Source organism: Entelurus aequoreus, linkage group LG18 (assembly GCF_033978785.1).
Source record: "Entelurus aequoreus isolate RoL-2023_Sb linkage group LG18, RoL_Eaeq_v1.1, whole genome shotgun sequence".
In the NCBI taxonomy this organism is placed as follows: domain Eukaryota; kingdom Metazoa; phylum Chordata; class Actinopteri; order Syngnathiformes; family Syngnathidae; genus Entelurus; species Entelurus aequoreus.
In genome coordinates this window covers 4,784,826-4,799,010 of record NC_084748.1, presented here as the reverse complement: position 1 = coordinate 4,799,010, position 14,185 = coordinate 4,784,826, and the positions used below count along the sequence as shown (strand labels likewise).

The 14,185-nt window shown below is 35.8% G+C and overlaps 1 protein-coding gene across 10 annotated transcripts in view; it reads left to right on the top strand.

Annotated features, from left to right (window-relative positions):
* The first annotated feature begins 2,502 nt into the window (after positions 1–2,502).
* Positions 2,503–14,185, top strand: part of usp34 (ubiquitin specific peptidase 34) — a 116,072-nt gene continuing 104,389 nt past the window's right edge. For all 10 annotated transcript variants that reach the window (XM_062026343.1, XM_062026338.1, XM_062026336.1 and 7 more), the window contains exons 1-4: positions 2,503–2,845; positions 11,692–11,782; positions 12,199–12,739; positions 12,849–12,899. In XM_062026343.1, coding sequence (XP_061882327.1) covers positions 2,803–2,845; positions 11,692–11,782; positions 12,199–12,739; positions 12,849–12,899 — 726 coding nt within the window. In that variant the 5' untranslated portion in view covers positions 2,503–2,802. The remainder of the gene's footprint in view (positions 2,846–11,691; positions 11,783–12,198; positions 12,740–12,848; positions 12,900–14,185) is intronic.

Sequence of the window (14,185 nt, the reverse complement as noted above, 5' to 3'; positions counted from 1 at the left end):
TAATAATCAAAATAAGTACAAAAACAGTACAAAACAGCGCCGTGGGGTTGTAAACTTAATAAAGTAACTAAAATAGAATGCTATATATATATATATATGCAGCTGAGATAGGCTCCAGCACCCCCCGCGACCCCAAAAGGGACAAGCGGTAGAAAATTTATATATATATATATATATATATATATATATATATATATATATATATATATATATATATAAAATAGTAAATAATTAAAATTTGGAACACAGCATCATTGTTTTATTTCGAATATAATTTTTTTTTTTTTATGGTTTAGGTTTTTTTATTTTATTTATTTTGTTATAAATCTTTATAACGTTCAACATTTAAAAAAACAGCCATAAGAACAATAACAATCAATGTGTAGTTAAGGTTTTTTATTATTTATTTTTTAATAAACCATCATTTATAAATGTCAACATTTACAAACAGTTGAAAAATAATAATCAAAATAAGTACAAAAACAGCGCCAGGGGGTTGTAAACTTAATAAAGTAACTAAAATAGAATGCTATATATATATATATATATATATATATATATATATATATATATATATATATATATATATATATATATATATATATATATATATATATATATATATATATATATATATATATGTATATATATATATGTATATGTATGTATATATATATATATATATATATATGTATATATATATATATATGTATATATATATATATATATATATATATATATATATATATGTATATGTATATGTATATATATATATATATATATATATGTATATGTATATATATATATATATATATATATATATATATATATATATGTATATGTATATATATATATATATATATATATATATATATGTATATGTATATATATATATATATATATATATATATATATATATATATATATATATATATATACATATATATATATACATATACATATATATATATATATATATATATATATATACATATACATATATATATATATATATATATATATATATATATATATATGTATATGTATATATATATATATATATATATATATATATATATATGTATATGTATATATATATATATATATATATATATATATATGTATATGTATATATATATATATATATATATATATATATATATATATATATATATATATATATATATATATGTATATGTATATGTATATGTATATATATATATATATATATATATATATATATATGTATATGTATATGTATATGTATATATATATATATATATATATATATATATATGTATATGTATATGTATATGTATATATATATATATATATATATATATATATATATATATATGCAGCTGAGTTAGGCTCCAGCACCCCCCGCGACCCCAAAAGGGACAAGCGGTAGAAAATGTATATTTATATATATATATATATGTATATGTATATATATATATATATATATATATATATATATATATATATATGTATATATATGTATATATATATATATATATATATATATATATATATATATATATATATATGCAGCTGAGTTAGGCTCCAGCACCCCCCGCGACCCCAAAAGGGACAAGCGGTAGAAAATGTATATGTATATATATATATATATATATATATATATATATATATATATAAAATAGTAAATAATTAAAATTTGGAACACAGCATCATTGTTTTATTTCGAATATAATTTTATTTTTTTTATGGGTTAGGTTTTTTTTTAAATTTATTTTGTTATAAATCTTTATTTATAACGTTCAACATTTAAAAAAACAACCATATGAACAATAACAATCAATGTGTAGTTTAGGTTTTTTATTATTTATTTTTTTAATAAACCTTCATTTATAAATTTCAACATTTACAAACAGTTGAGAAATAATAATAATCAAAATAAGTACAAAAACAGCGACAGGGGGTTGTAAACTTAATAAAGTAACTAAAATAGAATGCTATATATATATATATATATATATATATATATGCAGCTGAGATAGGCTCCAGCACCCCCCGCGATCCCAAAAGGGACAAGCGGTAGAAAATGTATATTTTTATATATATATATAAAATAGTAAATAATTTAAATTTGGAACACAGCATCAATGTTTTATTTCGAATATAATTTTATTTTTTTTATGGTTTAGAGGTTTTTTAATTTTATTTATTTTGTTATAAATCTTTATTTATAACGTTCAACATTTAAAAAAACAACCATAAGAACAATAACAATCAATGTATAGTTTAAGTTTTTTATTATTTTTTAATAAACCTTCATTCATAAATTTCAACATTTACAAACAGTTGAGAAATAATAATATTTCCGAATATAAAAGCGACTGTACTTCGCGCGCGCGATGACGTCACGGCCGGCTCTCGCGACACTTCCGAAGGCAGCCGAAGTCGCGCACGCGACGAGACGGAAGTGGCCGAAGAGCGCACACGCTGCGTCAACCCCCCCACCCTCCCCCGCCCCTCCTGTTTTAAACATGGCCGCCGCGTCTACTCTGCCAACTAAGTAACGTCCAGCCTGCGAAGTGATCGCCGGCCTGCTGCCTCCTTCTGCCCGCCGTCACCGGCCCTTTTTGGATGCCAACCTCCTCGACTCTTCCCCCCTCCCGCCGCCCGCTTTTATCCGGCGCGATCACCACCGTCTTCAGCAGCCAGCCGCCGGGCCATTTTGTGCAAGGTATATAGTATATAGCCCCCGGAGTGTCAGCTGGGTACAGAAGCAGCTTCTCCCCGGCCATGCATTGATCACAGCTGGGCTCTCCATGAACAATGTGCGACAACTGCGCCGAGCTGGTGGAGGTTTTAAACGAAAGTAAGTCCGAGTCTTTCCTTTCGCTACATGCTAACTAGCTATCAAAGTGCATGACACCTTTTATCCCCTCCAAGTCTGTCATTTACACGCGTGGGTGCGTGATTGTCATGCTGGGTGTTTCATATCTTTCTAGCGGGATTGTCGTGCTGAAGTGTGCCAAGCATCCTAGTCTTCAAAGGACACTTTGGGGGAGATGAAAGTTAGCCAGTTAGCTAGCGACTTTAGCCGGGCGAGCTAGCTGGCTAACCTAACATACATTCTCGCCTCGCAGTCTTATGTCACGCTTTTTGCCCGCAACGTCCCACAGAATGATGGCGTTATATCACCGCTAATGTTGGAAATGTCTCCTCGTACGGGCGCCGTTAGTGCTAAGCTAGCTGCGGCTAAGTTAGCATCCGACATTAATTATTTTTTCCCCCCCACAAACACATAATGTCGTTGCCGTGTGAGAAGATGTTGGCTTGGGGGCATAAAGTTCGATTGTCGCACCGTCATGTCGGACCGCGAATGTGCTATCTCAGCGGCGTCAGGGGAAGGCAGTCAATGTAAACAAGCCCCGCTAGCCGTGCTAAGCTAACGTGGCTAGCCGTGCTAAGCTAACTTGGCTAGTCGTGCTAAGCTAACTTGGCTAGTCGTGCTAAGCTAACTTGGCTCGCCGTGCTAAGCTAACAGGTGCTAGCCGTGCTAAGCTAACAGGGCCTAGCTAGCTGTTCCCATCATTGCTTCCATTGTGTGTCGCTCAGCTCGTTTGTTCCTTTTTTTTGACTCAATACAAGCAAGTTAGTTATGGTAAAAAAAAAAAAAAGAAGCATCAAAGTCACAACATTAGGTACACTACAACTCTACATATATTCTAGAGTGGTCCAAATATGGGTGCAGTCATATTTACAGGTGTTGGAACATGACCAGCTTTGTGTTGTTGTTTTTGTTGTTACTACTGTAATTTAAAGTACAGTATTTTTCGGACTATAAGTCGCTCCGGAGTATAAGTCGCACCAGCCGAAAATGCATAATAAAGAAGGAAAAAAACATAAGTCGCACTGGAGTATAAGTCAGCCGATATTGACAATAAAAAGTCGTTCTCGCAATTGTTGGGTATGAATTCAAACCGTAACCAAGCATGCGTCACTTTAGCTCTTGTCTCAAAGTAGGTGTACTGTCACGTCGCGTCGTGACTTATTTTGAGTTTTTTGCTGTTTTCCTGTGTGTAGTGTAGCTAATTGTCGGGAACGAAGACAGTGGTTTGCAGGTAAAAAGCTGTCTAATGCTTAAACCAAAAATAAACAAAAAGGCGAGTGCTGTTAAGAAAAGGCATTGAAGCTTAGAGAAGGCTATACAAAACAAAAACTGAATTGGCTGCAAAGTAAACAAAAACAGAATGCTGGACGACAGCAAAGACTTCCAGCGTGTGGAGCAGACGGCGTCCACAAAGTACATCCATATATGACGTGACAATCAACAATGTCCACACAAAGAAGGATAGCAACAACATAAATAGTCTTGCTTGCTAACACATCGCAGGTGCTCAGAGGAAGACATGAAAAAACACCAACAAAACAGGAAGGGCCACCAAAGTAACAGCGCAAGACAAGAACTTAAGCACCACACACAGGAAAACAGAAATAAACTCAAAATAAGGCACGACGACCTGGTGGAGTTTCATTTTTTAACCTTTTCTGCTGGTTGTGTGCCTCCGTATTTTTTAATGGAAAAAAAATGTGCCTTGCCTCAAAAAAGGTTGAAAAACACTGGTCTAGAGGGCTCCAAATATGGGTGCAGTCATATTTACAGGTGTTGGAACTTGACCAGCTTTGTGTTGTTGTTGTTGTTGTTTGTGTTACTACTGTAATTTAAAGTAAACGACACATGTTGTTGTCTTATTGTAGTAGAAATAGTCTGTCCCAGGGCCAAATATATATGTATGTATGGTATGTATGTATGTATGTATGTATGTATGTATGTATGTATGTATGTATGTATGTATGTTTGTATGTTTGTATGTTTGTTTGTATGTATGTATGTATGTATGTATGTATGTATGTATGTATGTATGTATGTATGTATGTTTGTATGTTTGTATGTATGTATGTATGTATGTATGTATGTTTGTATGTTTGTATGTTTGTATGTATGTGTATGTATATGTATTTATGTATATATGAGACACCTAAAGACTTACAAAAACTAATTAGTTCTATATTAAAGATATGATCATTTTTGTTATTAACTCCCACAGTTTTTATTAACTCACACCATTGTTATTAACTCACAACGTTGTTGTTATTAACTCACAACGTTGTTGTTATTAACTCACAACATTGTTGTTATTAACTCCCACCGTTGTTATTAACTCCCACTGTTGTTGTTATTAACTCCCACCATTGTTGTTGTTATTAACTCCCACCATTGTTGTTGTTATTAACTCCCACCATTGTTGTTGTTATTAACTCCCACCATTGTTGTTGTTATTAACTCCCACCATTGTTGTTATTAACTCCCACCATTGTTGTTGTTATTAACTCACGTTATTAACTCCCACCGTTGTTATTAACTCCCACCGTTGTTGTAATTAACTCCCACCGTTGTTGTTATTAACTCCCACCGTTGTTGTTATTAACTCCCACCGTTGTTGTTATTAACTCCCACCGTTGTTGGTATTAACTCACACCGTTGTTGTTGTTGGTATTAACTCCCACTTTTGTTGTTGTTGTTGGTATTAACTCCCACTGTTGTTGTTGTTTTTGTTGGTATTAACTCCCACCGTTGTTGTTGTTGTTGGTATTAACTCCCACCGTTGTTGTTGTTGTTGATATCAACTCCCACCGTTGTTGTTGGTATCAACTCCCACCGTTGTTGTTGGTATCAACTCCCACCATTGTTGTTGTTGGTATTAACTCCCACCGTTGTTGTTGTTGTGGTTGTTGTTGGTATTAACTCCCACCGTTGTTATTAACTCCCACCGTTGTTATTAACTCCCACCGTTGTTATTAACTCCCACCGTTGTTGTTGTTATTAACTCCCACCGTTGTTATTAACTCCACCATTGTTGTTGTTATTAACTCCCACCGTTGTTGTTGTTATTAACTCCCACCGTTGTTATTAACTCCCACCATTGTTGTTGTTATTAACTCCCACCATTGTTGTTGTTATTAACTCCCACCGTTGTTATTAGCTCCCACCGTTGTTGTTGTTAACTCCCACCGTTGTTGTCATTAACTCCCACCATTTTTGGTATTAACTCCCACAGTTGTTGGTATTAACTCCCACAGTTAACTCTCACCGTTGTTATTAACTCCCACCGTTGTTGTTATCAACTCCCACCATTTTTGGTATTAACTCCCACAGTTGTTGGTATTAACTCCCACAGTTAACTCTCACCGTTGTTATTAACTCCCACAGTTGTTGGTATTAACTCCCACAGTTAACTCTCACCGTTGTTATCAACTCCCACCGTTGTTGTTATCAACTCCCACCGTTGTTGTTATTAACTCCCACCGTTGTTGTTATTAACTCCCACCGTTGTTATTAACTCCCACCGTTGTTGTTGTTATTAACTCCCACCGTTGTTATTAACTCCCACCATTGTTGTTGTTATTAACTCCCACCGTTGTTGTTGTTGTTGTTGTTGGTATTAACTCCCACCGTTGTTATTAACTCCCACCATTGTTGTTGTTATTAACTCCCACCGTTGTTGTTGTTGGTATTAACTCCCACCGTTGTTGTTGTTGTTGGTATTAACTCCCACCGTTGTTGTTGTTGTTGGTATTAACTCCCACCGTTGTTGTTGTTGGTATTAACTCCCACCGTTGTTGTTGTTGTTGGTATTAACTCCCACCGTTGTTGTTGTTGTTGGTATTAACTCCCACCGTTGTTGTTGTTGTTGGTATTAACTCCCACCGTTGTTGTTGTTGTTGGTATTAACTCCCACCGTTGTTGTTGTTGTTGGTATTAACTCCCACCGTTGTTGTTGGTATTAACTCCCACAGTTAACTCCCACAGTTTTTATGTTGTTAACTATTGTAGTTTATTAACATTACAGTTTATGTTACTATTATAGTTTTTATGTTGTTAATTATTATAGTTTTATGTTAACTATTATAATTTTAATGCTATTAAATATTATCATTTGTATGTTAACTATTATAGTTTTTATGTGAACTATTCCAGTTTGTATGTTAGTGTTAGTTTTGTACATTCTGCTATTCTTGATAAGCAGCCCTGACATAAAAACTGCCAAAGTTAGACAAACATTTTTGCAGCAGAAACATTTGGGACACGTTTGGGGAGATTTTGCTGTTATGAATCATAATTGGTTAATAACTTCACAACCGTAACGGCACAAATGAATAGCAGCGTTATTTTAATAGTTGCAATGACACAGATGAATAATGTCATTTCAAAATAAAACCCATCGATTGTTCATTAAGTGAAGTTATTATTATTTGTGTATTCACAAATGCTTTTGAATAGGGCTGTCAAAGTTACCACCATAATAACGCGTTAACTATAAGTTCCAGTAACATCACTCCTTTTTTTTGTTAACGCACGGTCAACTATGAGCCACAAGCAGGAAACTAGCGGGCAGAAATGGACAAAGAAAAGTGCACATTATGGAAATAGCAGCTTTAAAGCCATGGTAAGTTGTTCTCCCGACAAGAAAGGACTATTTTCCTCTGTGAGGACTGGCGGGTCCAAATGTTCTGCTGATGACCTTTGACCCGAGACTTGCTGCTTCAGCGTGGGAGACAAAACCTTTGTTAGGGCCCCCTCCCCCTTCACTTGTGCTTGTCCAAATATTTATGCTGCTTAGTTTATAGGACCAGGTGTCAGCACGGTGACAGGTGCACTCAGGGGATCTTAAAGTCCCATCAGGACCACAAACGTCACCCTAAAAAAATTCAAGGTGTCGCAAACAAGCTCCTAAACACATTATGACAGAACTGTGGGCGTAACCCCAGGTATCTAAAAGCTGGCGTCACGCCGAGCCACACCTCCACTCCACCATATTAGGTCAATTATATTATTTGGCATATTTTCATTCTTAGCAAGCAATTTTTTAAGGCTTTTTTTGTCATTGATGCAACATTTAAAATGAAAACATGTGGTGACAGTGTTTCCCACACATTCATTTATTTGTGGCGGCCCGCCACAAAAGAATTACGTCCGCCACAAATATATGTATATTAGGGCTGCAACTAACGATTAATTTGATAATCGATTAATCTGTTGATTATTACTTTGATTAATCGATTAATAATCGGATAAAAGAGACAAACTACATTTCTATCCTTTCCAGTATTTTATTGAAAAAAAACAGCATACTGGCACCATACTTATTTTGATTATTGTTTCTCAGCTGTTTGTACATGTTGCAGTTTATAAATAAAGGTTTATTTAAAAAAAATTTTTAAAAAAAGTATTTTTTATTTTTTTATTTTTAAAAAGCCTCTGCGCATGCGCATAGCATAGATCCAACGAATCGATGACTAAATTAATCGGCAACTATTTTTATAATCGATTTTAATCGATTTAATCGATTAGTTGTTGCAGCCCTAATATATATATATTAGTTGTTGCAGCCCTAATATATACATATTAGGGCTGCAACAACTAATCGATTTTATCGATTATAAAAATAGTTGCCGATTAATTTAGTCATTGATTCGTTGGATCTATGCTATGCGCATGCGCAGAGGCTTTAAAAAAAATAAAAAAATTAATTTTTTAAAAATTTTTTAAAATAAATCTTTATTTATAAACTGCAACATTTACAAACAGCTGAGAAACAATAATCAAAATAAGTATGGTGCCAGTATGCTGTTTTTTTTTCAATAAAATACTGGAAAGGATAGAAATGTAGTTTGTCTCTTTTATCCGATTATTAATCGATTAAAATAGATTATAAAAATAGTTGCCGATTAATTTAGTCATCGATTCGTTGGATCTATGCTATGCGCATGCGCAGAGGCTTTAAAAAAAAAAAAAAAAAAAAAAGTTTTATTTTTTATTTTTTAATAAACCTTTATTTATAAACTGCAACATGTACAAACAGCTGAGAAACAATAATCAAAATAAGTATGGTGCCAGTATGCTGTTTTTTTTCAATAAAATACTGGAAAGGATAGAAATGTATTTTGTCTATTATATCCGATCATTAATCGATTAATCGAAGTAATAATCGACAGATTAATCGATTATCAAATTAATCGTTAGTTGCAGCCATATATATATATATATATATATATATATATATATATATATATATATATATATATATATATTAGGGCTGCAACAACTAATCGATTAAAATCGATTATAAAAATAGTTGCCGATTAATTTAGTCATCGATTCGTTGGATCTATGCTATGCGCATGCGCAGAGGCTTTTAAAAAAACACAACAATCCCCACCTTCTACCATCCTAGTCATGTCCGTTGTGTCCTTGGGCAAGACACTTCACCCTTGCTCCTGATGGGTGCTGGTAGCGCCTTGCATGGCAGCTCCCGCCATCAGTGTGTGAATGTGTGTGTGAATGGGTGAATGTGGAAATACTGTCAAAGCACTTTGAGTACCTTGAAGGTAGAAAAGCGCTATATAAGTATAACCCATTTATCATTTATTAACAACAAAAAAATATTTTTTATTTTTTTTAAAAATAAACCTTTATTTATAAACTGCAACATGTACAAACAGCTGAGAAACAATAATCAAAATAAGTATGGTGCCAGTATGCTGTTTTTTTCAATAAAATACTGGAAAGGATAGAAATGTAGTTTGTCTATTTTATCCGATTATTAATCGATTAATCGAAGTAATAATCGACTGATTAATCGATTATGAAATTAATCGTTAGTTGCAGCCCTTTTATATATATATATATATATATATATATATATATATATATATATATATATATATATATATATATATATATATATATATATATATATATATATATATATATATATATATATTGTCCTGTCCAGCTTCTCAGGCAAATCATATAGTTGATGTAGATGCCCATATCGGCTGTTCAGATTTACTTTACAAAAGAGAAGTGTAGGATACTTCTCTTGTTGCCTAATTTGTATTTGACCACTACTGTTTTCTGTTTATTTGTTACTGACTGTGGCAGGACACCTCTGCCTCTGTTTCACTTTATGTTGCTGGTAAATAATATGGTTGTAGTAGTAGGCTAAAGTTAAATTATTTAGTATGCACTAATTAAAGGGGCAGAGCTTTAAGAGACATTTTAGCTTTTATATTTTATAAGATATATTTTTTGTAAAAACCACAATTAATACATATATTTCAGTGAATAACTTATTGTTCAAATCTGTATATAAATATGTACATAAAGTGTTGTAATTATATTGTAAAATGGATGGATGGATGGACGTTTAAAACAAAACTGTTATTAATTAGTAAGTATACATTTTTTGAGCCTTTTTAGAGAAAATCGTATCATTGTAGTAAATTATGCAAATTACTCGATGATGTCATGGTGACCACGCCCCCACCGCCACAGGTATCTTGGCAGTTTATGGGAAACACTGGGTGAACATGTTTTATTTTTTGTTAATAGTGCTGGGCAATATGGCAGCAAACTATCACGATATAAGTGTGTTACATCGCTAATTATTAGTGCTGAGTATTATGGCTGAAAACTATCACGATATACAGTTGTGGTCAAAATGTACATACACTTGTAAAGAACATAATATCATGGCTGTCTTGACTTTCCAATCATTTCCACAACTCTTGTTTTTTTTGTGATGTAGTGATTGGAGCACATACTTGTTGGTCACAAAAAAACATTCATGAAGTTTGGCTCTTTTATGAATTTATTATGGGTCTACTGAAAATGTGCTGGGTCAAAAGTATACATACAACAATGTTAATATTTGCTTACATGTCCCTTGGCAAGTTTCACTGCAATAAGGCGCTTTTGGCTTGAATTTTTGACCACAAAATTGGTGCAGTTCAGCTAAATGTGTTGCTTTTCTGACGTGGACTTGTTTCTTCAGCATTGTCCACACGTTTAAGTCAGGACATTGGGAAGGCCATTCTAAAACCTTCATTATAGCCGGATTTAGCCATTCCTTTACCACTTTTGACGTGTGTTTGGGGTCATTGCCCTGTTGGAACACCCAACTGCGCCCCAGACCCAACCTCCGGGCTGATGATTTTAGCTTGTCCTGAACAATTTGGAGGTAATCCTCCTTTTTCATTGTCCCATTTAAAGCACCAGTTCCATTGGCAGCAAAACAGGCCCAGAACATAATACTACCACCACTATGCTTGACTGCAGGGGTGGTGTTCCTGGGATTAAAGGCCTCATATTTTCTCCTCCAAACATATTGCTGGGTTTTGTGGCCAAACAGCTCCATTTTTGTTTCATCTGACCACAGAACTTTCCTCCAGAAGGTCTTATCTTTGTCCATGTGATCAGCAGCAAACTTTAGACGAGCCTTAAGGTGTGGCTTCTGGAGTAAGGGCTTCCTCTCAGCCTCTCAGTCCATGGCTGAGGACTGTGGACACTGACACTTGTGTTCCAGCAGCTTCCAATTCATTGCAGACCTGCTTTTTGGTGGTTCTCTGTTGACTCTTGATCATCCTGACCATTTTCCTCTCAGCAGCAGGTGATAGCTTGCGTTTTCTTCCTGATCGTGGCAGTGACAAAACTGTGCCATGCACTTTATACTAATAATTGTCTGCACAGTTGCTCTTGGGGCCTTAAGATGCTTTGAGATGGCTCCAAGTGACTTTCCTGACTTGTTCCGTCCCTAATCATATGGACTTAGGTGTACCTAATGAAGTGTCCCCACCTGTGTGCTTGCTCCTCAGTTTCAGATGCAGACGGCAGTGAGGGCGGCTTCCAGTTGAAGAAGGATCAAGCCCTGCGAGTGCTGGCTCACATCGGCTCGTGGACACAGAGGTGAGCGCCACTTCCTGTCCCCTCGCCAAAACCACGTTAGACGCTGAAGCCGAGCTAGGAGGTTCCACGCTGGGGCGCTTGGCTTGGCGCTCTGCACGGTGCCCATCACTCCGTGCGGAATCGAACCTGCTTGAAGGACGCCATTTTGTTCATGGTTGGGACAACCAAATATGTCATCAGAATTCTAGAAATATTCCACCAAGCCGTAGAAATTGCAGTAATAGATGGTGTAAGTCAAGGGGGCGTGGCCACTGGAACACTGGCCAGCATGAGGGAGAAGTCCATGGCGGTGCAAAGATAGTATGAGAGTACACCCTTAGACATGGAAATTATCTTGGAATGAACTCTTATTCAAATCCTCACTGTTACCGTGGCAACGCGAGCGCTCTCTCACAGCTTCCTGTTTCCTTTTGCAGACAATGTCTGTGCTGCTTCAAGGAGTACAAGCACCTGGAAGTCTTCAACCAGCTGGTGTGCGCCCTCATCAACCTGGTCGTGGTCCAGATCGCCAGCCTCAGGGAGCGCCTTTGCAGCGTCCAGGGCCACGCCCACAAAGGAGGCGGGTCTGGGGCCGCGCAGGAGGCGGCGGCGGAGCAGCAGCAGCAGCACAAGCCCCTCCCTCAGCCGGCCTCGCCCGGGGACGACGAGCCGGTCAACGTCGAGCGGGACTCCGCGGAGGAGGACGCTGACACTCCGGACCCGAACCGCGAGCGGGGTCATGGGGGAAACCCGTCTGGGGAAACCCAGATGCAGCCGGGTCCCGGGGAGAGCGCCGGTGGCTCCGGAGCTGCTGATGGTTGCTTGGCGGCGGGCGGCGCCGGACACGACGGCCATGACACGTTTAGCATGTGGAGCACCGAGGAGAGAGAGAAACTTCTGCTTTGTGCTGCCAAGATCTTCCAGATCCAGTTCCCTCTTTACACTGCCTACAAACACAACACACACCCCACCATCGAGGTGAGTACACACACACACACACACACACACACACACACACACACACACACACACACACACACTCTGTATCTGTGGCTTCCAGTTGTTTAACAAGATGTGTGTCTTCCAGGACATATCTGCTCATGAAAGCAGCATCCTGGGCTCCTACTGTGACATGAATGTAAGCTCTGCACCTTCACCAACCACCTTAAATCTCTTTGTTCCACCTTAAGTACATCTGTTCCACCTTAAATATGTCTTTGTTCCACCTTAAGTACGTCTGTTCCACCTTAAATATGTCTTTGTTCCACCTTAAGTACGTCTGTTCCACCTTAATAATGTCTTTGTTCCACCTTAAGTACGTCTGTTCCACCTTAAATATGTCTTTGTTCCACCTTTAGTACGTCTGTTCCACCTTAAATATGTCTTTGTTCCACCTTAAGTACGTCTGTTCCACCTTACATATGTCTTTGTTCCACCTTAAATACGTCTTCTACCTTAAATTCCTTTTTTCCCAATGTCTTTTCCACCTTAAATACGTCTTTTGTACCTTAAATACGTCTTTTCCACCTTAAATACCTTTTTTCCATACGTCTTTTCTACCTTAAACACGTCCTTTCCATACGTCTTTTCCACCTTAAACACGTCTTTTCCACCTTAAAAATGTATTTTCCACCTTAAAAATGTATTTTCCACCTTAAATACATATTTTCCATATGTCTTTTCCACCTTAAATATATTTTCCACCTTAAATACGTTGTGGCTTGTGCAGCCCTTTGAGACACTCGTGATTTAGGACTATATAAGTAAACATTGATTGATTGATTGATTTTCCACCTTAAAAATGTATTTTCCACTTTTAATACATCATTTCCATATGTCTTTTCCACCTTAAATACGTCTTTTCCATATGTCTTTTCCACCTTAAATACGTCTTTTCCATATGTCTTTTCCACCTTAAATATGTCTTTTCCATACGTCTTTTTGTCTTTTTCACCTTAAATATGTCTTTACCACCTTAAATGTCTTTTCCACCTTAAATGTCTTTTCCACCTTAAAAATGTATTTTCCACCTTAAATACATATTTTCCATATGTCTTTTCCATTCATTTTTTCCACCTTAAATATCTTTTCCACCTTTAAAAACGTTGTGGCTTGTGCAGCCCTTTGAGACACTCGTGATTTAGGACTATATAAGTAAACATTGATTGATTGATTGATTTTCCACCTTAAAAATGTATTTTCCACTTTTAATACATAATTTCCATTTGTCTTTTCCATTTGTCTTTTCCACTTTAAATACCTATTTTCCACCTTAAATATGTTTTTTCCATATGTTTTTTCCACCTTAAATATGTCTTTTCCACCTTAAATATGTTTTTTCCACCTTAAAACATTTTTTTCTACCTTAAATAAGTCTTTTCCACCTTAAATACGTCTTTTCCATATGTCATTTGTATGTCTTTT